General features: G+C 37.2%; 1 protein-coding gene across 8 annotated transcripts in view; it reads left to right on the top strand.

Annotated features, from left to right (window-relative positions):
* The window catches only part of GRID1 (glutamate ionotropic receptor delta type subunit 1), a 522,559-nt gene that overhangs the window by 448,198 nt on the left and 47,535 nt on the right, over positions 1–26,826 (top strand). For all 8 annotated transcript variants that reach the window (XM_426488.7, XM_015288029.4, XM_025151671.3 and 5 more), the window contains 4 exons: positions 13,719–13,820; positions 15,257–15,454; positions 17,456–17,780; positions 18,489–18,627. In XM_426488.7, the coding sequence (XP_426488.2) occupies positions 13,719–13,820; positions 15,257–15,454; positions 17,456–17,780; positions 18,489–18,627 (764 nt within the window). The remainder of the gene's footprint in view (positions 1–13,718; positions 13,821–15,256; positions 15,455–17,455; positions 17,781–18,488; positions 18,628–26,826) is intronic.

The raw sequence follows: 26,826 nt of genomic DNA, 5'->3' as shown, positions 1-26,826 counted from the left end.
GGTGTGCAACTGCTGCAAATTACCCTTAGTTTTATGAGGAAATGCCAACAGCCAAATACCAACAATTTTACTCTGAGTCTAGTGAAAGGAAGAAGATCATTGTTAGCTCAAAGCTTTCTACTTTGTGTACAACACCTTTTGCTTAGTCAAGGAAAAGGTTTTAGGGGGAGTCCCCAGCTAATACAGTGGAGTGTTTCATCACCTTTTCCTACTGAACTAATGTTTCTTTTCCCAAGAAACATTACATAATGCAGCATTTTAGTGTGGATATAGTAGGTAAGAATTTATTTTCAATTTTCTAAACATATCTTATCTAAATACATTCAGTTTCTATTGACATGTGACATTTGCTCTCCTCTTGCCTTGTTCAGCTGTGTCTGCATTTTAGTAATGAAATGCAGGTTAAAGAAAAAGCAGGTTTTTGAGGCAACTCTTTTCAGTTCATTTTAAAGTAAAGATTTCATACTGCATCACGACACCAGTTGTCCAATTTTTATGGGATGATTTTGACCACTCTTTATTGTTAGGTTTGTTTTTTTTTGTGTTTTTTCCCTCCATACTCCTATGTAAAATGTATCTGGAAGAACTAGGAGAGATGCAGAGGAGGAAAAAAGAGTGATTGGAGGCACTCGGCTGCCTCTATATGAGCAGACTATAGGACTGTAACTCTTTAGCTCAGGAAATAGATTAAGAATGGGAGTGTGGCTAGATGTTTATGAAACGAAGAGATGAAAAGACAAAATGGGAACAAGTATTCATTTTTTTCTCTTAGTAGAATCAAGAGGATGCTTAATAAAATGAACAGGCAGACAGCTTACAATGAATGTGAAAGTACATTTTCACAGACTGTGTGCTTATGTTTTGGAATTCATTGCTGCAGAATGTGTGGAACAGAGAAGTTTAAATGGACTCAGAAGACCTTAGGAAAATGAATGCCTGATAGGTCTATTGAGGTAATAGTCTTTATATTGCATTAAGGAAGGATTTCTCACACTTAGAATTTCATGAGAGAGAATACTGATATTTTCCTTAAATGTATAAATGACTGGATAACAATCACCATAGCAACAAAAAGAACATCAGGTTAAAGCAGTAAGGAAGGGCTTTAACGAATGCAATGCATGTAGTTTTTCCCCTTCAAATACATTTGCAGTAGTTCTTTGTCATATTTCTGCATCCGTATTTCAGTGAGCTTTGCACATTTCAGCCCCAGTTCTGCATACCAGTACCCCGCTGCTTGTTGCTGCCAAATATCCTTTCCTCACAGTGGCAAGGAGCCATTTGCACTGTGGGAAGAAATCTTCTAAGACTCTCAGCTACAGTGGTCAGCTTGCAGTTTGACACCTGGCTTGTGGGGTGTTCCCAGAGTGCTGCTGCCTTGTCCCCATGGGCAGCGTTGGGCAGCGTGGCCTTTAGGCCATGTCAGAGTCCAGCTGACGCATAGAGCTGGGGCTGCTGCTGCCTGCCTGTGGCCTTCGATGAGGCTGAGGTTGAGGGCACAGCATAAGTCATTTCTTCTTTCAATTAGTTTTGACCAATCAAAACGCTTTTCTCAACACTTTGCAACATCATAAATCAAAGCGTCAGGTGTAATATTAAAGAAGCTTTGGAGCAATTGCATAAGATTATTGAGTCCTTATGAACACGATATAGAGCTTTCCTAATAATGCTTTGTGGAGATCGGTGTGTTTGGTTTTTTCTTTAAAGCTATGATAGGGAATCTGAAAGGCAAGTCTTTAAGCACTACAGATAGTACAAGCTGGCTTTCTTATATGCTCTCATTTCTTACCTTTGACTATTTTATTGTAATAACCACATTCTTTCTAGAGATGAAGTTTTTCAGGTATATTTTAGCTTGTGGGGCTGAGGAAAGATATATATTACTATAATCTTTCTTATATACCTTATGTGCACAGTCCGTTGTTGCCTAAAATTGTTCAGAAGTTCTGGACTTCCAGCTAAAAAGTCTTCCCAGTGTTTTGAAGTGGGGAAAAATAAAGAAGAACAAAAGCCCTGTAAGCAAAATATTCCTAAATAGTAACATTAGAAAAATATTTTCCAGCGTTACCATGGTTTCTTTATGGAGAGTAATCAAATATTAGCTAAGTGTTGTTACAATCCTTGTGAGTACTTAGCAAATGGTGTAAAGATTTTATAAATTGTGCTATCTGTGGATACAGTGTTTGTATATTGTCTGCTCATTTTCTTTGTGACTAAGTTGATTTTATTTGCTTCACAAAACCTGTTTTATATATGTAACAAAACCAATGGAAAATGATATTTTTGAAAGCATTCTCAGTAGAGCTTGATGTTAATGAAAACCATTAAGAGTACATCATTATGGAAAAGAAAATTCATACTTTACTTAATGCTATCTCTTTTTTTTTTGTTGTTTTGGTTTGGTTTTTTTGTTTCTTGTTACCAATCACAAAGTTACGTCTTTTTCTGTAGTTAATTTCTTTGTTTTTTAGGAGCTAAATGTCTGTGAATTGTTGAAGCCATTCTGTATCATGTTCTATGAGTCAGTAAAAACCTAACTCTTCAGTTTAATACAGTAATTTTCAGTGTTCTGTAGATAGTTGTCTAGATTCCACTACCTATAACCAGAGCAGGTCAAGGGTAGTAAAGGGTAGTAGCAAGGGTGGTAAAATGAAATAAAATAAGAAATATATACAAAATTAATGGAAAGTGTTAAAAGATGGTGAATCTCAAACTTTTTAATTGAAAGTTTTAGTTAAAAAATAATTCTTCAACAAAAAAAAAAATCTTCCTGAAGTTGTAGAGCTTTTGAAAAGCACCTGGAGTTTAAGAAAGGAGCATTTTTTAATACACAATTGACAAGCCAGCTCACCAGGCCATATCAAAGAATGGGCTGAACTTTTCATTCATTCTGAGATGACTCAGAACCATCAACCAGAATCAGAAAGTGAATTCGTGATGGCCAAGCTTCAGAAGGTCTGTAGCTGGTAGAATCATACCATGGTCTCTTTGTCGTCTGACAAAAGGCAATGAAAAGTTTGACTGTTCAAACTGCACAAACCACTTAGGAGTTCTCTAAAGGGTGGTCGAATTCAAAAGCACTCCACTCAGATAATATCCAAAATCCCAATAATGAACTGTGAAAACAGCAGATGTTTTGACGTTCCCAACTGTAGTGTATCAATTAATTGCATAAATGCAGAGCTCATATGTAGAATGACTGCAAAAGATACCAAGCTCTGATGGTTTTCCAGCTCATGCATCATCTCTTACTCTCCCTGGCCAGCAAAAATTTTAGTGAATCACCACAGCTGGATATTACACTGCAGAGAACAGGAGAACATATATAGATGAACATAAATTGTTCTTTGCTGTTAGATCCAAATTTGCAATGTTTTTTGTTTGTTTGTTTGTTTGTTTATGAAACAGTCTACTGTGCTCACCATTGCATAGATAAGGGTAGTTCTGCTCTCAAAAGCTGGTAGTCTCCTACCAAAAAGCATTTGGTCCACATATAATTAGTAATAGCTTAAGGAGTTGGTTCTGGTTTGTCCAAAACCAGCTTCTGTTGAACACCCTGACTTTTCTTTCAGCATTTAACATATGACAACAGTGTTTAGAGTATCCTTGGACTCCAGCACTCACTGTCTCTCATTGGACAGCAGTTTTGTTTGTTTTTTAAATTGCAGGAGGAAGATGAGGTGGTTGGTTTGTCTTTCAAATAGCCAAACCAGTGGCAAGATGATCCTGCTGTTGAGCCAGTCACTGTTAACATCTGTTGTGGGCTTTATACATCTATTAGTCTAACGTTTATGATTACTTACCAGCTTTAATTTTAGAGGCATGGTTGTTCATATCAGTTGGTAATTTGCAGTACCTCTGGGAAGCGCCTGATTCAGCAGTATCTTAGGCACTCACAATTAGTTTATTCAACCCTTGATAGAATTGTGATGCTACACATCTTGTGCTATAGCAGTGCTGCCATCTGATTCAACAACATTGCTATGTTATAGAGTACTGTTATATCTAGAAACCTAGAGGAGCAGGAAGAGTGCAGATGGACAGGGGTGGAGGTTATCTGCATGCTTTGCAGGAAAAAAGCAGTAAAATCCTAGAAGAAAATATTTTGTTCCAATTTGTTTTCAACATATCTTTCCCTGCATTTTGATTTTGTGCTTGGGAAATGAAATGTAAACATATGGGGACAGAATGAAACTTGCTGGCACTCTGTAGAGGTGCTATCAGAGGATAATATTCTTTTTCATATCGTTATCATCACTGTTATGATTGCTTCATTTAATGCTGCATCTTTTCCAGTACCTGTGTTGCTGCAGTGTCCCCCTACTAATTTATTCTATCATCATCACCATGTTTTCACTGTTCCTTCAAAGACTACTATTGATTGAAGCAATTTCTTCTACTAGAGTATAAATGGCTTATTTATACTAATATATAATGAAAACTATGAAGTTACATTTATCTTCTCACGGTCTGTCAGCTCCTTTTTTCCACTTCCTGCAGGTCTGCTGTCCTGTACCGTTCTGTTCAGACTTGGTGCGGTAGAACGTATATGTTTCTCTGTGTTACATAAATGATCAAATATACTCACAAGCTGTCACAACATGGAAAGAGGGCCGATGCTGAATTGGTATCATTGCTCTTTCAGTGACTTCCTGGCACAAAAATGTCTCATTCTGCCTATTAATAGAGCAAGATCTGATTTTGACAGAAATATAATATTAATAACTTATCTTTCACCATAACATTAAATTTGATGTACAGGGAATATAAAATATAAAGTATGTGATTCTGAACCATTCCAAGGGATTATGAGAAGTCTTTTACTGGGTCAATAAAAGCGGTAGATTTACGGACAACTGCTACTTCAATTCTGCATGAAACTCCTCAGTCACTGTTCTGCAAATAGCTGCATTATACACAAATACATGTACATCTTAGTTTCCTTAATATCACTGGTGTAAGGCATAATGTGCCTAATCTTCATTTATGTAATAGCGCGTTGTTAGATATAAAGTAGTTGGCTTTTAATAACATGGCCATTTCATTAAACTGAACTGAGCAATGGCTCATAAAAATATAAAGAGAGCCACTGCCTTTCACTTCCAAATACTTGATATACTCTGGAATGAAGAACCATAAAAATAGTGCAACAAGGTACTGCTGAGTTATGCCAGGTAAGGTCAAAGTTGTTGATTGCAGTGCAAAGCAGAATTTGTAGAGCAAGAGCTGAATAAATACTTTCACTCAAGCTTCTAGAGAATTAAGAATGTTAATGCTGAAATGCCTCTACCAAAGCCTCTGACTGTATAGTCTTTGGTCTTCCTAAAATACCCTCACAGTTCTGGGTTAGGTGTTGGAGTCTTTCCCTCTAGGTTTTCTGTATCTATTAAGCATCACTTACTATAAATGACATAGACTCCTTATTCTAGACCCTAACTGCTCTGTGGTTAATAGTGATTTGATGCCGTATTTGATATTGCATGTAAAAAAAAAAAAAAATGTGTTTCTGATTTTAATTTGTGTTTTTAATGTAATTTCCTTGCTTCTCATTTGGTTTAAGCCCGTTGAATTACTTTAGAATTGTCAGCTTGTTGTTATTCAGCTTCTTGCTGGAGTGTATTTTGTTCGCACGATTGGAGATTTGTGTTCTCTTAAATGTTAAATAAGAAAGCCATGGGACAATTCATGTAGGTGGTGATTCAGTTAATGCTTCTCTTCTCTCTTAATTGTGAGCATGTTCCCTTACATGGTTTGAAGGGCACTCTGCTGCTGCAAGGGCAGCCTTCATGTGGCATCTTACTCCCAGACGTTTGCTGTTTGTCTCGCAGTGCTTCTCAGAAGAGCAGTGGTGTATGTCTGTTTCCTTACACATGTCAGTTCAGGTCAATTGCTCTTTCCTATTCAAATCCCTCCTTCAGTGTTCTTGAACTTTATTTTCTGTTCTATTTGCTCTATATGCTCAATTACCTTTATATAAGAGAAACTCTCAGGCTTCTTTGGTATTATGTACATTTGCTAATCTGAAGCACATCTGTAAGTAATTGTAAGGCTGGGGCCTTAAACAGCTCCTATGCACTTTTTGCATAGTTGCTCCCTATCTGCTCCATCATTTCAGCAGTGGTGAATGATTTTTTTACTGGGTATGAAAATATTAGAGATTTTCAAAAATTCAGGGATTATTCCACTCCTCAAAAAGCACAAACTAATGCCTTTGTGACTAATAAAAACATGGCCATGCTAGCATTTAAGATGGTGATCAATCCATTCACTTAAGAGCTGATAAGCTGATGTGATCCCAGGCTAAATCTTGCACTGCTGGACACAAATCAAATGGTTCCACACTTAAGTATCCTCATCACTGTTGGCTGGGATCTGAATTCTCAGAATTCAGGATCAGAATTCTGTGAAACACAGACTCGATTCAGATATCTCTGGTGAATTCAGCAACCACCGGGCTGTCGGGCTGCTCTTTGATTTTTTTCATGTATGCACTTACTCATGTCCATGATACACCAGAGGCTTCTCATGAAAAATTATTTTGTTGAAAGGGCAGAGCTTGTCTGGATATTTTTTATCCATTTTTCTTTTTGCAGCCTACATCAAGAATGAAAGAACGATTCCAGGAACTGGTTTGGATTTCACATGAAAGAGCCTCTGTAGTTTATTTGAAGCCAACAGCAGTAGTTTTCTTGTCTTATAGCCAGCGTTACTTCTAATTCTCCAACTTCCTAGTTATCATTATCTTAGATACTTGCAGTTGCTTCTTCTACTCTTCTTATGCTGACTCCTCCTCCCCAGTAGTTGTCCCCTTATGCCTTGATTTTCTTCCAGCATGCCTAAATCCTGTTTGGACAGATGCTCAATGCAGTATTAAGATTGCATGTTTCTCGCAGCTATGTTGTGGCTGCTCTCTGTGCAGCATATGCCATGAGACGCATGGAGTCCCAAATCACACTTTTGCCACTGTACTGTATTACAAGCTTGTCATCCATTTGCAGCTCACTTTCACCCTGCAGAATTTTTTAACATCAATTTCCATTTTTTCAATAGGTAAATCTCTGCTTCACATTTCTTTCTTTTTTAATAATGTTTACTTCTAGTCAAAGCAAAATGCATAGCACTATTTCGTTTCTAGATTTGTACTGCTCCCATTTATTTTTACTCTCTCTTCTAGTCTGACATATTTATAGTGCTTTCCTGTTTTGAGATATCTTTGCATTTTAGAAAATTTGGTTTTAGCAGTTTGCTATTTCTTGTTCCAAATTGTTAATAAAGCTATAAGTAGTTTGTTAATGCCGAGTTAAGCTAAGCTACCTCAAAACATTTCTGCTCATCTTCATGTATCATTCCTTGTTGCTACTTAGAAGCTGATTTATAAATCATGAGATACTGTTCTTATTTCAGGGAATGAATTACAATTTCTTAGCTGAGTTTTCACAAGACTCTATGAAACAGAACTGAAATCCACTTAGAAGTTTATTGTCATATTTTCATTTCTGTTAGCTATTATTTTTGCTTTCAAAAACGCAAATAAGTTTTTCCAGAATGGTGTGTTCATCATAAGATCTTACTGCCTAATGCTCATCTTCCTATTACTCTCTAGAGATGTTTTATTTTAATTTACATAGCACACTACATGTACGAAACACTAAAAGAAGAATAAGCTGTATTCTTCTTCCAGAAGACCTCGTATTCTTAAAGGCCTGTTAAAGCAGCAGCCTACACCAGTGTGCTTCATAGATCCACAGAGAAAGCCAGGGTCCTTCAGCCCTTTTCTAATCCTCAATTTTTTTCCTTAAAGGGCTTACTGTCTCGAGATGGTCCTGTTTGCTGAAGTATTGGGAATGAGAGAAAGCAGCTTTCCATGATCTCTCTGCCATGCTCTGAACTTCTACCATGCAGCTACAATCCTTGTGTATCCCTATAATGACAAATTGATTGTTCTGAGCATTAAAAAGGATGTGATAAAATTTTCATCCAAAAGACTCAGATTTTCTGTATTGCTTAAGTCTTGGTTCGCAGTCCCCTGCTTCATAATTTTGGTATGCTCTGGAGTTCTCCGTGGCTCTATGGCTGGGGGTGTGTAGATATTCTCAACATATCCCAGGTGCTTTCTGTCCATATACCCTTGTAGACCTGTGATGCAACTTTTTGATGATGGGTATTATCTTAGAATTAAACTCAAATATTTGGCTTAGATTTTAGTTTTCCAAAGATACAGAAATGTCAGTTGGACCTTTGGAATTGTCAGCGAATGAAGTAATTCAAGAGCCCTAACATGTACCAACATTTTGAAGTACATATTATCTGTATCTACATCTTAAAAAAAGTAAATACTTTATTAAATCTTATAGTACTACGTAAAGTATCAAAGAGTTGTTTAACTTCCTTGTTTCTCAGTTTGGATATTTATGATTTCTAATGTGCGGTAATACCTTGATGATCATATCTACTACTTCCAGCCTTCACAGTAGCCTTACAGAATTTGTCACAAGCTGATTTTTTTCCTATCTAAATAGACTCGCATTCTAATGATAAGAATTCCACCCTATTGTGGGTGTTTGGAAGCAGGCTGTGTCTTTAGTATAAACAAATGCAGAATATCAGAATAGAATAGAATAAATATGTGCACCTTGATGACTTGCAGTTATTTCACTGCAAAGAAGATAGGGTTATACTAGAACACAGAATACTACCTTGAACTATCTTGTCCAGGTTCTTATAGTTAATAATGAATTAAAAAATCTCAGAATAGAGATTTTTGAATATTCTTAATAATTATGTAGCTATTATAGAAAAGCGTTGTATCAGATTTGCTTGTAAGTACGAGTGTCAATGCCTTTATATTTTCCTAATCCTATTTTATGTAATTACAGATTATACAAATACACAATTCCAAAAAGATGTTTAATTTTTCTTAGTTATGATTCCATATTTCATATGAAAAAATTTTGCAAGGCTACTCCAGTCATAAAGAAGGATAAGATGTTCCACGAAGTCCTGTCTGTTCCTTAAGAAGTCTGTTGTATAAATCCTATTAATGCCTTGCTGTGAATGATACTGGATGACAGCAAATCTCTAGATTACAGATACAGTGCATTTAAAAAGACTTCTTGGATAAAATGTAAATATTTGTTTTACTTACTTTTTAAGTGAACTTCTTTTTTTTCCAGTAGAATTGCAGCATGGGAGTGTCCAGTTTGTTCAGTTTATTTACTGGGCCACTGCCTTGTTTTAATTGCCTGTAAACTTTAACTGTTTTTATTGATTTGGTATTTTTTTGTTATTTTAATCATTGTGTCTATTTGAAGTCTGCTTTTATAATGTTAAATATTTCTGTAAGTTCTTAGTCATAAGTTCCAACATGCCAAATATATGAATATGGTACAAGGACAACACATTTGATTTAAATTATGTTGGCTTGAAGTTTAAGAAACAAGTTGTCAATGAATTGAAATCCATTTCAGTTCAACATTAATCTAAAAGCATTGCCATGTTGTGAGTGGCACAAATTAATTTATTTAATTTCATAGCCAGAAAAGCTTTCATATAGCCAATATAATTGGGCTGATAAAGGTGTCACTATCTCAGGGCATGAGAACTGACTGCCTTGTTCTCTCTCTTCCATTTCTCTTTGTTAGAAGTACTTCGGGTTTTGAGGCAGGGGTTCCAAAGTTTAATTTGTTTGGATGGTGTACCCTTAGCTCCAAAGGAGTCAAGAGAAAAAAGTTTTCAGTTTTTTGGGAAGGTAAAAGAGTCAGGCTCTGGGTTGATGCCCTTTCAGACACTACTGTAAATGTGCTAAAAATAATTGTTTTATTCTTCTTATGGGAATCACATTTTCCTTGAAAAGTAGAGGAGGTATCTGAGAAGTCATACTTAAAATGGATGTAACTAGCATTGACATGCATTGTTTGAACAGTAACAACTGCATCATGAACTTATATAATGTAAATGTTCTTATGCACTATTGTGAGATAAACATTAAATATTCACTTTTTATGCTAATACAAGTTTCCAGCTATATTTCCTACCAGTTTAGGATAATTTGCATCTCCATTTATTTGGGCATGAGACAAATTTACCATAGTCCAGTGGTTTGAGCACTCACAGCAGAGTTAGGAAGACTAAATTCAAGTTACTTTTCAAGGAGTATGTAATTATAGTGTAGTAGAGCAGCATGAAAATACAGATTTTTCAGACAAACACCTACTTGTGTGACAAATAATAGAGTTTTTCATCAGTTTCATCTCCTAAGTGAGGAAGCACACAGGCTCTCAATCTAATTGATTGCGATCAAAGGAGGTAGTAAATCTTGCAAATCTGTGTTAAATGCATGCAGCTTTGCTTTATTTGAGCAAATGGTTTGTCTGCCTCATTATGCTGATGAGGGTCTTCACGCTTCTGTGGAGTTGTTTCTGATATTGTCTGGTGTAAGTTTACCGTGCCATCTCAGTATGAGTTCCCCTGGGGAACTAAGCTCAAATAAGCGTTGGGCAGCCAGGTGCTGCATCATTAACAGTGTCATGAAACTGTTGTAGAAATTGGTTTATAATTTATCAACGGAAACACAGGAAACCCTAAGTTATATTTATGTCGAGTCTTCTTTGGAGGTATCAGTCCTTTTCAGGAAAAATCCCTGCAGGTTCACGAGACACATGGATGACATCCTTTATCATTTCACATTCCCAGGTTTTCTGGCCATGCAGTTGTCTCACTTTGGTGCTGAGGAAGTGTGTTTGGACCTATATATGGTTTGGGGGGCTTGAAAACAATGTTAAAATTTGGAATTTCTCTCTCTAAGCTTTTCCTTGTGGTTTTTGTTGAAAACACAGTAAATACTGATAAAGATCAGAAGCTTGTCTTGAGTCAGAATTTTCCAAGAAATTACACTTTTGTCTGAAATTCACCTTTGTTTCTTCTGGTTTGTCTTTAGAGGGTGATTGAGCTTCTGATGTATGGTTAGAACTGTAAGGTTGCCAGCAATGTGGCTCTTTCAGAAAGAGAAGTTATGTAGAAGGTTTAAATTGAAAAGCTTTATTGAAGTAGTTGCTTTTATATCCTGAACTCTTATAAACCAATAACTTGAGAGTCAAAGAACAGAACAAAACCCCCAAAAACAACACTCAGACTGCCATTTAATGTACTTTCCAGAGACCACTAGTTTTTGAAATACATCCTGCAAGTGCTGACTCTGCAAGTAGTTTGTGATAATCAGATCTTAAAGTCATGTATCTCCCCCCAGCTGATGGTTGTTCTCTGACCTTTGGTTCCAGGTCCTGGTAGGAACATGGTACATATTTCTACTAGGAGTGAAACTCCAATGGTCTTATCAAATAACAGCAGTACTCATTGTGTTTAACAGTGCTGGAAATTAGTTTCTCAGGCACTGATCTTGATAGGTCAGCTGTCACAAATTGGTATACATATCTGTAAATGCATCGGTCCTATAAATAAAATTCTGTCTGCAATAAGTGGAAGCACAAATCGGCACACTTCTAAGCAAGTGAAATGTTCTGAAGCACAAAGATATTAAGGGGAAAAATCCCTAATGGAAAAGGATTTCCTTATGTTCCATCTATCAAATTTGTCTGCATCATTTGCCTTTCAGAGACTGAAAAAATTGTTTTTCCATACAGCACACCATGGAGTTCTCTGGTGATATGCTGTGAAATATGCTTCTCATCCTTGCACCTACCCCTACTGCATAAAAAGAGAAAACTTTGGTTTTGAATGAAAGGAAAAGACTTACACTTTTGCAATAGTGTGTTTCCAGTTCCTTTTAAGAATTATTATTTTTAATATGGAATGCAAACTATGGGGTATTCAAATAGTTTGACCTCCTGATTTGAAGTCAAATACAGTTTATGAAGGGGAAAGGAATAAGAGAAAGAATGGATGTCAGTCCACCTGTGCCGAAGCAATCACTTTATTTCCTTTTCCATTCTTGAATAGTGATTGTCTGTAGTCTGTGTGAGCCACTTTTGCTGAAACTTTCCCTGTATCTTCACCATATGTTTATTGTATAGGACAGTCCAAGAAAGCTTAGGTAGTGCAACATTCTCTAATGATTTGAGTGAGTATTTTTACCACATGCACTTAGATTGGTCTTTGTTGAACCATACTGATTCTTTGCAGCTGACAGATTGGTTAATTTTGCTTAGCAGTAGAAAAAGCTAAGAAACACGTGAGGTCATATCTCAGAGCAAGCATCTGAATTTGAATTTAAGAGATACGATGACTGTAGGTATCTACCCATATTGCTGGGTATTCATTAGAACTCCAAACTTACATCACAGGGAGAGTTTTATTATTAGTAGTCATTTATTCTCCTCTTCTATCCCTCAGGTCAGCTGGGTAAAAGAAGGTATAGCTTTAGTTCTTTTCTTACCTCTGTCTCAACTGGAAGATTTAGTGACTATAGAGTAATTGCATAATAAATATTAATAAATCTACCTCTGTGATAGATACAATGGCTGAGTCCTCACTGATTGTCCTGTTCTTTGCTAGTTCCCTGTTTATCAGTTTAGTGCAACAAAACAAAAAGAAAACTATACAGATCTCTCCTATCACAGTTTATTTGTTGGTTTGACTTTTGAGGCTTTAGGATATGACTGAAGTCATAGAAATAAATCGTGTAGGACATCTAGCCATAGGCATTTTCAGCGAAATAAGTTCTTTCCAAGTAGATTTTGACTTGCTACATGAAAATTAGCTTCTGGCAGGAATAAGGCACATTTCACATATCTTGGACTAAGTTAAATATCTACAGGGCATGCCTTCAGCTAACAGCACTGCCTCCTATGTGAGCATAGTATTGGTGTTTAACAGTACAGCTGGATTTAAGAGTACTAAGGATTCTTTTTTAAAGTAAAAGGAGTGTCTGATTTCTGCTGCTGCTGAAGAGTGTATTCAGTTGAATAATGCAAGGGTCACTTAAGATTGACTTTTCTATTGAACCTCTTTCCAGAAAAAGCATTAAAATTGATTTTGAAGTGCTAAATTTAATTGAAAAATAAAATATTTACGTGTAATGTTCTATGGAGGTATCATGAAAATGCATATCTTGCATCTAGCCAATGCATATAGTACTTACAGAGGTTATGAGATATTTGATCATGGGAGTTTGGGAACTTGAGAGGCTGTCACTGTTTTTCTGATGAGGTGGAAGTAGGGCAAGAAGAGAGAAAATATACTTAATATAGAATTTGAAGACAGCCCAAGATAGAAGGCATTTTGTCTCCACAGAATCTGTGTCAAGATTTTATAACCACCAGTGAGCAATAGCATCATGCAGCAGGAAAAATGGTTGGTCTTTGATAAACTCTAGAGCATGATTTAAAAAGTAGGAGGGGATCTGATCGGAGAGAGGAGTATGGGTTAGTGAGACTGTAGAGATAATCCTAAGGACGGTCAGGCAATATAAACTTACTAGAAAGAGAAAAGTCAAATCGTAGTATTCTAGATGAAGTAATATAACATGTACTGCAGATAATAAAGCAGTTTTATTACAGACATTGATGAAAATACATTCACACAAAGAATTAGTTTCTGTCCTCTGAATCTCACTGATTCTGATTCTATGTGTAAAAAACTCACTTCTCTTATCCTGTGTATGTTAGTTCTGGATTCGATCAAGCTGCTGTTAAATGTTTATGTAAGTACTGAAGGATTTCTGCCTACCAGTATTTCAGACTCACTGCACTTTCTTTTTCTAGTTGGCAACGTGGGACTCTGAGAAAGGGCTGAATGGTAGCCTGCAAGAACGACGTCTGGGAAGTGATTTACAAGGACTGACACTCAAAGTGGTGACTGTCTTGGTATGATCCTATTTGAGTTCAGGAAACAAAATGCTCAAAATAAAAAGGTTGTGACTGAGTATTCTGGGCAATTCCTTCAGTATTTTTCCCTATCATTTTCAATTTTGTATTTTTGGATGATTAGTTACATAAGCAAGAAACATAGATGATGGCCTTATGTTATTTTATGTGAATCTATGAACTGTCAGAGTTGTACAGTATTGGTTTGTTTGCTTATGCTGTTTTTCTGCATTGAAAATCATACTGCATGCAGAACCAGCACAAAACCTGAGTACTCAGGGCTACACTTCAGCTATGCAGTTTCCAGCATTTCATGGATTTTTAAGATCAGATGGGCCAATTACAATAATCTAATCTTGGCTTTTGTGCACTGCAGGCTGTAAAATTTAACTCAGTGTTTCTTCCATCAAGTTCACAACTTCTTGTTGATAAACTATGTCTTTGAAAAAGACATAGAGTATGTGCTTTTGGGACTGTTGTTTGTTACTATCCTGAGTGGTAGCAGAGCTCCTATTAGTTGAGTGCTAAATTAAGGACAAATTAAGAATGCATTCCTATCTAAAATATTGTAGTTCCCAGATTGAAGAATGTGGTGTCTTTGTGATTTTGTTTTTCTTCTTTTGAATCATGGTACAAATAGGAAGTAATGTGCAAGATTATTCAAGAAATCACCCCAGCTTTCTTTCCTCAGACAGCTGGCAGGCAAGGTTATGGTATAACATGCATAGGAGGTTTTCAGTACCACGCCAGAAATGCAGACAAATGCATTTCTGCCAGCAGCATCAGCATTGCCTCTCAGGAGAGCAGGATTTCCATGTCTGACAGACAGCGTACCAAAAAGTGCTGCATTCCTTTGTCTCAAAATATACTTCAATATAAAATAAGCCAAAAAACAGCTCCTCTGACAGATAATGCTTGAAGTTTCAAAATTTCAAATATTTAAAAAACCCAACAATTTTAGCATCTGCTTCACTGTCTCCTGGATAAAAGATTAATCATTGTCTATCAAAGATTACTTTCTAAATCTGATATGCTCTGAGTCAGAGAGCTGTAATGTTCCTAAGACTCATATGCTTCATACCTGTCTTCTAGGCAGTTAGTTGAAACATTAGTCAGTGAAGAGACAGGTATTCCAGAGAGCAATTCATCCTGCAGATGCCAGGAGGGAGTTAAGTTATCCTCTGGGGTCTCTGCCTCTTCTCATGAACTGTGTAAAATCAAGGACCATGGATGGGACAGCTGCTGAAGCACTGGTGTCTGGTAGGGATGCCTGTGAGTGTCCCACCCAGCCTACAGCTTTTGTTTCAGGACATTCTGAGAAGTCTGAAATCTGTGCTAAGTTGTCCAGAATTAACTCAGCATACACCGATTTTGCTAAAAATGCAAACTAAAAAAAATAGTTTCAAGTATCAGCTGAGACAATGTTTTGTTCTCAGGAAGAACCTTTTGTGATGGTGGCGGAGAACATACTTGGGCAACCAAAACGTTACAAAGGATTTTCCATTGACGTCCTGGATGCACTGGCCAAGAATCTGGGCTTCAAATATGAGATATATCAAGCTCCTGATGGGAAATATGGACACCAGCTTCAGAATGGCTCTTGGAATGGCATGATTGGAGAACTTATTAACAAGGTACATAGAGAAGAAGCTGTATTTGGGGGAAAAATAGAAAAAAACAACAACTCTTTGGAGTAGGATGTCAAGACTCTGTAAAGGCATTGTTGAAGTTCTCCCCTTCCTCCATTGCAAATTACAGGGATGGAATTGGGATCAAAGAGCTAGTACAAAACACTTCTGAGTTTTGGGTGGTTTGACTGTGGCCTAAATTATGCATTTTAAAACTATAGTAATTATAGAATCTGTTGTTCTATTTGCCCGCAACTGTTATCAATGTACATTATATCAGTGTAAGTCTGTTTATATAGATGCCAGTATAAAAAGAAAGGGAATGTCTGTGTGTGTGAATGAGTACAGAAAGTATGTATTCTTAACATATGAATTAACTTTTTGTTTGTCATTATGTATTTGCTACATTGCTTGTAAGTATGACTTTCTTTGTGTCACTTTATGGCAATGTGTTTCATAATAACCAACTGTTTGACTCCAAAGCAGGAAAAGTATCCCAAATAATATATGATGTAAGTAATTTTTTTGAAGGACTAGAATTCTAAACTGAGTTTAGGATTATTCATTTATTTAAAACAAAGGGGAAAATATTTTCTTATTTAATTCAAGTCTTACAGATCAGGAATAAATGAATTAAACTTCATTGAAGTAAGTGGGAAAAGTGCATAGGTTAGAATCTCCAGGAGAGTGAAATTAGAATGTATTTTGTTCGTGTTCTCACTATCTGAGACTTGGCAAATGCTAATCAAGAAAAAGAATCAAAGGAGTTAATATTCTATGTTACTGCCCTTTGTAGAAAAGGTTACTCTTCTGCAGTAGAGTTATTACTGGGAGTAAAAGCTTTCTCGTTATCTATTAAGTAGGTGTCTCAATGTCTGGTAAGTAGATGTTTAGGAAGAAATAGAAGCAATTAAAGCACTATCAAATGTGTGTATGAGAATGGAATATTCTTGGTGGCAGCTAGGAAAAGCACAGGATTTTTGACTTACTTTGCATTGACATAAGCTATTTGACTTTCAGTCTAGTAAGAAATCCTTGGAAATCACGTACTTTGAGGTAACAGTATTTATAGTGGTATTTCTGCAACTAGCTTTTCCACCAGCTCAAAAAACTTTCAAAGCAGAACTCCTTAACCTAATATTTACTCTACTTTCCTAACAAAACATAGAGATAGGAAACAAAAAATATGTTTTATTTTTTGTGGAGATCTGTTTTGATTAAGATGAGAAAATAGGCAAAATCTAATCGCAAATCTTAAAAGCTTTGGTGATCTTATTTATTAAACACTTCTCTTTCATTGAGTTTGCATAATCTTAAAGGTCCCTCTATATATAAATCTTGCTCATTTTAGATATTGAGCTCAAAGCAGGAGCCGAGTTGCTTTTGGGGCATTCTTACAGTTATTGATTTTTGCTAGTGCTTTATTCGTAGTAAAAAACAACAGTATCTTCCTCCTCAGATGTCATATGAAATCCCTTCATGAATCTGGGAAGTTGCCAGCTCTGCAGGGAGAACAATGAGCATTAGCTCCTCACAACTTGCTACCAAGTGCACAAGCTAAATAAATTTTGCATGGAGAAGGAGTAAGGAATTTTTTTAAGTGATTTTGTGATGATGATAGAGTAAAAGAAGCATTGATACAACTGTGAGGTCTATATGGACGATGTTTCATTTTTACTTCTTGCAGTATGCTGGGTTAATACAGTTTCAAGTTTTAGACATTGTTTTGAAAACGAGTGAGACGTAAAGGTTGAATAAATTGCACTCATCCCAGACACTTATTGTTCTGCAGTTTTGTTCTGCTCTTACAATTTATGCTTCACTTATCTGCTTTAAACCAATGCAATTAACATGTGAATGATGAAACTGATTTATTATGATTTATCTTAACATGTTAGGTTTTAGAAGTGCTTGGAGCCACTTGCTTTTTGAAAAACTCCTGAGGGCTCATGCTAGCAGAATTCATGGTCACTGAAGGAGATCTGACCTGTTGCCTTTGTCTCACAGAGAGCAGATCTAGCAATTTCAGCCATCACTATAACACCTGAACGAGAGAGTGTTGTGGACTTCAGCAAGCGGTACATGGACTATTCAGTGGGAATCTTGATCAAGAAGCCTGAAGAGAAAATCAACATCTTCTCTCTCTTTGCTCCTTTTGACTTTGCGGTTTGGGCTTGCATTGCTGCTGCCATCCCTATAGTTGGCGTCTTGATATTTGTCTTGAACCGGATCCAGGCAGTCAGGGCACAGAATGCCTCCCAGCCAAGCCCTTCTGCCTCCTCCACCCTGCACAGTGCCATCTGGGTTGTGTACGGCGCTTTTGTTCAGCAAGGTATTCAGCCTGTTACAAGCACCACTGATAGACACTCAGAAGTGTTCTGCCTTGGTTAGAGCATTTCATGATATGTTAGTCTTGACCAGAATGTTCTCAAGATGAAAGAGAAGTTTTATATGAGGAGGTAATATGTTTTGTTAGCCCAGGTAATGGAAAAATAGGTAAGCTTTAGGGGGTAAGTTCTACTTCTCTGTTTCTCAAAAAGTCTGATAAAATCACTCCCTTTTCCACTTTGTGCAAATGATTATTCGGTAAATAAACTGCAGAGCTGCTTGATGTGACATTACAATACAGCAGCTCTTCTAATGATTTAAATCTGATTTCAGAAAGTTATATGTTTTTGAACTCGTGTGAGATGGTTTATCTTTCTGTTGTTTAAGACTAATAGAAAGATGTTCTGAACACTGCAATTATTTTATTTCTGCATACTTCACCATAAAACTTTACTTATTTAGAATATTATCCATGTTCTCTAGGTTTGGTCCTGAATAATGCCTAAGGGAAACATTTTGAAGTACAATTCTCTAGAAGATTATCTGGGGCAAGAGGTTGACTGTCAGTCTTAGTGGAAGTAGCGCTTAGCTCACAGAAAAAGGGTGGTCTGAAAGCACGAATGCAGAGGGGTGACTCCAAAAAAGTTGAACATAGTAGGACACACAGGGTAGAAGCTCCTGATGCACCTTTATTTTCCTTGTTTGCTTTCAGGGGGTGAATCTACTGTCAATTCTGTGGCTATGCGCATTGTGATGGGAAGCTGGTGGCTTTTCACCCTTATCGTGTGCTCATCCTACACAGCAAACTTAGCAGCATTTCTCACAGTATCAAGGATGGATAATCCTATAAGGTAAGAGCCTCTTCTTAACATGAAGCTGGAAACCTGGATTTCATGGAAATGTATTATCCATTTGAGCACTCATTCTTGCAAGAAGGAGATAGCTCTCTAATAAAATAATACTCTTCATATTTTCAGTGACTGCTTCTCTCTTCTATCCTCCCTGTTCCTCATTGACTCCTACAACCTCCAAGTAGTTTTGTTAGGTGAATGGAGGGAACAATGGCATTTTAATTATATATTTTTCAAGAGGAAAGTATTTCATGCTTATTTGCATTTTTCTTAACTAGAGGTCTTCATGCTTCAGCTATCTATTTTTCTTCTTTTTTCAGAAGGAAGCTACTACCTCTAGGGAACTCTATATTATTTCACGTCTCACCCTCAATGTATAATTTTATATTCTTAATACTTCGATATACATTGTTCTTTATGCCATTATTTGCATGTAAGATAATATAGGAGGACTTTTAAAATATAAATGGCCCTGTTCAGTGGCATTATTTTCAGAAGAGGCTTCTTCTCAGAGAGGAAAAGATAACCAAATCTGACTCTAGGATAATAGATGTAATATAGCAGTTGTTATATTAAATTTATATATAATTCTCTGTATTTGTGTTGGCAATATTATGATGATAAATTACAGCTTCTGTAACAAACCCAATTTATCTTGCCCTTTGACTCCTTTCCCCCACCATCTGCCTACTAATCTATATCCTGTGAGAATATTTTCAGTAAGCAAGGCCTCTGAGCAGCTCCTGAGAGCTGCTGACTGTTTGCTGGCGGTTTTTTTTATGCTTGTTTGTTTGTTTCTCTTTAAAAAATATAACAGTGAAACAAAATTGTATTTCTTCTTTCAATGTGGACAAAATTTTCAGCTTCACACTGGTGTGGAGCACTGAGAGGGCCATTTATTGTCCTCTTTCACTGCTGACAGGATTAGAGTCTGTTATCTTATGTTTGATCTGACAGCGATTGAGAGGAGAGGTGTCTAGAAGACAGCATTGCAACACAGGCTCTCCTAGAAAATGCTGATGCAGAGATTTTAGGTGCTACTGATTGACACAGTGACTATGTCAATCTCATTTGTGGTTTCACCGGATAAGCTGGGACTGGAATCTTTGTGCACAGCTCCTAAACAGTAAGTTGTGCTCTTGGCACTTGAATGAGGATAGCTCTTAAAAAAGCTTTTGCCTCACTATCCTGCATGGGACAGAAAAAACTACTTTCCGCATGAGTTTCGTGGTATTTCCAGTTTAACTTGCCATTGCAAACGTGCAAAAACTGTAACACTTTGTATGAATATAGTGTTGTAATAATAATACAAACAACGCAAAATCATAAAAGTTTTGTTTTAAAATGATTTTTTTATTATTTTGTCTGAAATTAGTGGATTTAAACTGTAAAGAAAATAAGATCTGTGTGTAGTTTCTGGAAATAACATGAGAAATGAAAGAGAATAAAACTACTACTGCAGAGTATCTTTGCTGTAAGACCTCATCCTAGGAGGATGGAGGACTAAGGTTAAGCACAATGAATAAATTGCTCTTGTAACCCAGAACAGAAATAGTTCTCTGGAAAACTTGAACAATGACGTTCCAAACTATTTCTGTGAGTTCTATTTCCTTCATGATAGGAGAAACTGTCTGTTAGGTTTACTGAGTACCCGCCGAAACTCAGCAAATTTCAGAGCAGGAAAAATGTGGGATAAAATGCAATGGAGAATCTGAAAAAAAAGAAAAAAGAAAAGGAAAAAAAAAACATATTTATGAGCTGAAATGCAAATCATTAGATGAGGCATCTGAGGCTGATCTACCTACATCTATAAGGGGTTTTGATTCCCCTTCTTATTAAAATTAAGAGTTTTGGGCAGGTGAGGGAGAAATTATTTGGGTAGAGGAGCTGCTCAGTGTTGTCTTGGGACTTCAGAGTCCATTCTGCCCTCTCATTCATTAGATTGCCACTGAAGAATTATGCCCTTCTATACCCAATGGTGGCTGCTAGTCACAAAGTTCTTAGTATCACATCCACTTGTACAAGGAGAGGATAGAGAAAGTAGGAAACACTACACTGTGATCCGCAAACACCAGTAGATTCATTCACGTACCAAGTCAGAAATGTTTACTGTTATTTAAATTGCCATAAGACTCACTGCTTGTGCTCCAGGTGCTTGGCCATAAGGGCAGGGGTTTCTATAGATGTTTCAGCCAGTGTGTGGATTATTCTTACTGTCTGGAGTGTTTAAATTGATCACAGATTCTTTGGCTTATGCACCCAAATCATTCCTCAGGTGATCTAAAATGGTAGCTCTCAGAAAACTCTTAGGTTTAATGGCTATTTGGCAAAACTAAGCCACTTAAGGGATTTGTTTGTCTTGTCTTTGGCTATTTCACAATTTTTTCAGAATCTCCCAGAGATTCTGCTGCACTGAGAGATTTGGTCTATACCCCCCCATTGAAAACCACTGGTGCCCCAGGAGACCAGAGATGTGTTTAAAAAAAAAAAGGTTCTCTGGATGTTGAACATGAATCCACTTTTAAGCTATGTTGAAGATATTTCATGTCACCCGTCTTCAGGAGAAACATCTTTCATAGTTGTAGGGTCAGGTTTAAAGCAAATATATTTCCCAAGAAAGTAAATTATTACCTTACATGAATGCATCGTGCCCTGATCTCTCAGCTCACAGCATGACCTAACTTCAGCATGGTATGTTGTTGAGTATTTTTACATTTCTACATCTGCCACTGGGCTAGCCTGTATTAGATCTTTCATGAACCCAGAAAAGAATGCTTACTTGAAATCCATTTGTTCCCACCCAAAGAGGCACAATGAATTATAGCTGAAAATTTGCTCACCAGCTGAGAAGTGCCAAATCCATCTGTGTGTACTTCCATTGTTAAGAAACCAACCCCCTGTCCTCTCAGTAAGTGTGTTCTGTTATCTTTCCCTCCATAGGAAAGTCCTCTGGTGTTCATTATTGCTGCTGCTGTATTGCCAGCAGGGGAGAAAATAGTACTTTGGTGCTGCAGAAGCTGAAACGTAGTTAAGGTTTTCACTACAAGCCTGATTTTCTTCCCAACCCCCTCGCAAAATACCTAATAAAAGTTGTTTCAGCATCAATTTTTGCATGTGCAGTCTGCACCTAACTGAATAGGCGTATGTTTGATTGAATAGCTAGGTGTCAATCAACCCAGTGATACTTAACTCCACAATTCTTACCACAAAACAAGCGTGGCATAGAAATCATAGATGACATTTAATAGAAAGGGTTTGGCAAGACGTTCACTGAAGCGAAGTTGAACTGTTGGAAGGCAGATTTTTAATATTAGCATGTCAGATGAAAGCCTGCTGATAAAGAAATAATTTTGGGGGAAAAAAAAATGGTGTTAGCAATTCTCAAAGGCTTTCCCACCTTGCTGTGAGTTTCAGAATCTGCCTGTGGTTCACAGGAAGGTGAAGTACCCAGAGAAGGAAGCATGGAAGAAAGCAGCTCTGAAGTGCTGCCTGCATTTCTGTATTTCTGTACTTCCTGAAAGTGACTTCCTAAATGCCAAATGGGTTCCCAGGGGCTGTGCTGTCCAGGTGCCCAGAACACTTGTAAGAAATGTGCTTGGATAGAACAAAAACTTGTCCGTGGGTTTCCTAAAACCCTCATGGACTCCATGGCATGATAAATGGGAGAGAGCCTCGGTCTCCCTTTCTGGCATGTCTGCAGATGCTGCCTTGCTCCCCTGTGTGTCTTAGCTGCCTGTTGCTCACCCCTCTGTCACAGGGCAGTGGGAATGGTCAGATGCAGAGTCTGAGACCCACGTTAAAACCTTTGGCCCCTTAGCAAATTGAAGATAAGAGAAAACAGTGGAAGCCTTCTTAAGCTGCCCTCCATTTTCCAGTAGCAAGTGAATGGTATTTTTGCTCCTTTTTGCTGTTCTAATAGCACTTTTCCGAGCCAACTGTCCAACCATTCATGCTCTTCTCATCTTCTGTTTGTTTTGTTTCTCTGTTCCTAATCTCACAACAAGGCAGTAAAGTGGTCACCTCTTATGCTTGCTGCATTCGTGAAGATTCACAGGCACAGCAGTGTATGCTTCAGCAAATTTCCCAACCACAAATGAGCAGAGGAGATACACAATACAAAGGAGAAAGCATTTCTGTGAATGTGGTCATGGCAGCCACTCTGGAGGTTGGACTGCAGGGCTGTAACCTACATTCTAACTTGTGAATGAGCAATTATTAATTTCTGTTTTCAAGTCCTATTTTAAACCCGAATGATTTATGTGTATTCTAATATTTGCGATATGACCTGTGTGCAGCTGAGGAGTCTTCCAATGGATCAGTCTGCCAAATGAGGGCTAGACTATTACATGAGGGTTTGTTCTTTCTTTTGTCATATTACATTATCAAGCAGCCCTTGGATCTGCCGTCTGACCTTCCATTTGTAATTATGAGTTTAATTAGCAGTGACTTAACTTCCAGCTTCATTTCTTGTTAACAAGCAGACTACACGCTGTTCAGTAGTGCAAAGATATTCTTTAACCTGGGTTTAGGAGAGCTTGTCTGATAACAAGTAAGAATCGTGCAATAAAAAATAGAACATAAAGGGTAGGCTATTTACAACTTCAAGAGTTGAAGATGTTATCAGATTGATCCTTGATATTTGTGCCTTCTATGGATGCTCTTAGATACTCCTGCTGTTATATTCACATTTATTTCATGATTTGGGGTTTCCTTATTTGTGTTTCAGCCCACAGTTTTCACCTGTTTTGGTGACAGCTGAAGATTTACAGCAGCTTAGTCAGGGTGATAAGTCAGGCACTTGGAAGACTTGGGTTTAAATCCTTTTTCTACCACAGGCTTTGTTTAATCTTGGCAAGCTGAGCCTCCTCTCTGTCTCAGTTCCTTCTCTGTGTAACAGAGTAACATTTCATATCTTATATGGCATATTGTCACTTTAGCTGCTTTAAAGATGGTGGCTGGAAATGGCTATATTATAATGACTCCATAGGAATCAAAAAAGATAGATGTTCTGGATTGCATACTAAACAGAAGCAATCTCAACGTATTTTAAAAGAAAATTTGGAAAGTTATTTTGAAGATGCCAGCTAGAAGTAAATGAACAAAGGTTTCATCTGCTGTATTTAAGTGGATTTGATAATGCTGGCAGCAAGAAGCTCGCAGGAATCTTTTTATTTGCAGTGAGTTTGCCCTGAAATTTCTTACTTGAAAGCAGCCTTTCTGTTTTTAATATTGCACTTGTCTTTCTAAATATTTCATTGGATTTTCTTTGATTGTTAGTTTTCTTATGTTTAGTTTGTACTATGTTTTATCTGTGCAGCACCTCAGGCACATTGACAGGAGGCATGTATGAATAAGCGTGATAGAAAATAATTAGCATGATTATTATTTAAGGCCTGCAAGCAAAAGCTTCAATCATTAAATAACTAGATTAAGTTCACCCATAAAAAGACAAAAGCTAGAAAAAGAGAGTGAGCAGGGACAAAAAACTCAAAATGTACTTTAATTTCTAGAATATTCCCTTCTGAGAGCACGTGGAAGAAACGCTGAAGGAAATACTCTGCAACCTGTGCAGAGGGGCTGCAGCACTCAGGGGCAGAACTTGCCATCAGGCACAGTTTGGAACAAGACACAGTATTAAGGCTACTGCTGATTCCCCACTGTGTATCATTTCATTTCCCTTCTGTTGATGGTGTGGCCCAGTGGGTGCTTCTGGGAAACTCAGGACTTGACAAAGTCTGTTTTTTATAAAGCTTTCTGAATGTTGTCATATGCCATTCAAATGTAGTTCAAATGTAGTTTAAAATGGATCCTAATTACTCCTGTATTTCAGCAAGTAGGCAAGCATGGAAGTGCAAATATTTCCCAAGGGCGTATTTTTCTGTGAAATATGAGAATGCAGAGCTGAAAATTAGGCTTGCGTTCCACCACTCCAGCTGCCATAATAAATAAGGGGCATATGTTGGAGATGGATAGAAAACCAATGGCCTTGTGATTCCACACCCTCTCCAGTTCTGCCTTTACAACACATATATTACAGCATCTCTTCATTTGTTTTTGTTACTGGGAAGTCCAGTGACTTAAGTGGGCTGAGGCATCAACATTCATAGAGTTCAGAGCAGTAAATGATTTGGATATGATGTTAGCAAAATCTACCCTCTGTGCAGATAATAATAATTTGTTAATCATTTTTACTTTCATTTTTTATTTTATTTTTTATTTTTATTTTTGCTTCAGAACAGTGAAAATCTAGCAAGAGCAGGAACCTTCACGACAACCCATCAAAATTTACATGAATTGGTTCAAATTCAAGATCTAATACCAATTCTCCTTCTCAGCTCAGATTGAGTTGTCTTTGAAATCAGATTTTCTTATGTTAATGTCAATTATTTACTGCTTAGAGTGGTTGTATGCTGTCTGCATACATTAAGTTGGCCTCTGGCTTCATCCTCCTTTGCGTTGTGGTTTGAAATACATTGTTCTTTATGCCATTATCCTCCTTTGTTACAGTATGTGGTTTCTGATACTTGTGGCTTCTTTGGTTGTTGTTTTCTGTTTTGTTTTTTTTTCCTATTTGGCTCCTAAGGGATAAACAATACAAAATACAGTAACAGAAGAATTTTGCCCAATATGATATTTATATTTGTTTTGTTTTTCTCTAAAGAAGATGATAAAATGTCTTTTATCTTTTAACTGATAATAAAACCTAATATAGCAGGATATTAAGAAGACAAAAAATGATTACGACAACAATTCAGACAGAGATGGCCTTAAAGCTCCAAACATCTCCTAGTTGTGAAGACTTCCTCAGTCCATCATTTGTATGGACAAAAACAATAATAAGAAAAACTTCACAATGAATTCTATTTTGCAAATGCAGCTGAATCGAGGAAGAAGTACTAAAGCAGGCTGGCCACTGTGCTTGTGTGTTTGTGTTTTAGTCTTGCAAGACTGCAAATATTTTTTCCCCGCTCTATCAGGTAGCTGTTTGTTTGATCTACAGCTGATACATCTTTCATGTTACTATAGCATTCCATGCATTTGCCTTCTGGCTTTATTTACTTTTCTTTTGGACAGAAAATTATTGTTACATGTCCCTACAGTATATGTCCTTCTCAGAAGAATGTTTTAACAAGGGCCCTTAACTGGGAAGCCAGGTGGAAGCTGGATTAAAAAGAATAAGTATCTTCATGACGGTTACTAGTGAAGAAACTCCCTGGAAAGAAGACAATCAAACAAAAAAACCCTGTGAAATGATTTGCATTTTATACCTTTTATCTGTACTGGTAACTGTCATTGGTGTAACAGTGGGTCCTAATGTAAAAGTAATAGAGGATGTTCTATAAGGAGGTAAGATAGTGCCTATTTTTGCATAGGCTTCCAATCCTATGGAGTCAGATGCAAAGCAGCTCTGCAGCCAGAACAAGCAAGTAAGCTCCATTTGCAAAGCTGCCAATAATTAGCAAGCACTTTATCACAGTAAAGTTATTTCCTGTACTCTGCTCCCCATTAAACAATCACATAAAATTAAAGAGTAGATCTACCCAATTTGCAAGAAGGAATAGTTGTAACTATTTTACTTGATGTCAGCTCAGACAAGGACATAGATGAGCTTCCAGCCCTGGTAATCTACTGCATATTTTGGAAAATGCCTCCATTGCTCATGCCAGAAAAGATCTTCTCTTCTTGCATAATTCTTTACCATCTCCACACAAGTGGTGGTTCTGTCATTCTTGTACCACACTTGTTTTCCCACCCACTATTCGCTACAATATATTCAGCATCAGCAGGATAACTGTGAATCCAAAGGCTTGCACCAGAGCATCTCTTTTTTTAGATTAATTTGCATGGATAGAGAAGGGTAAGAATGGAAGTCTCCAGCAGGAGTACAGGAAGAATGCTTGTCCAGCTGACTTCCAGGAGTAGTGGTTGGCTCTTACAACAACTGACCTGTGTCACCAAGATATGCCAGTCGTTTCCAGTTGGGTAATCTGACTTTCACACTGGAAGGTTTGAATTAATAGCCTGTAATAAAAGTTAAGTAATGTTCATATCTCCTACAGCTAAAAGCTCAATTTATGCGATCACTTCAAAGGCTGATCTCTTGGAGTAGGGTTCAGAAGCCTTTGCTTCTGTGATTGAAATGGAAACTGTTACTGGGAATTCAGTGAGGGCAAGAAGAGCTTCCAGAGAAGCCTCACA

This window comes from Gallus gallus, chromosome 6, assembly GCF_016699485.2.
Source record: "Gallus gallus isolate bGalGal1 chromosome 6, bGalGal1.mat.broiler.GRCg7b, whole genome shotgun sequence".
NCBI lineage: Eukaryota > Metazoa > Chordata > Aves > Galliformes > Phasianidae > Gallus > Gallus gallus.
Note: the sequence above shows the minus strand (reverse complement) of the source record. Positions and strands in the feature narration are given on the sequence as shown.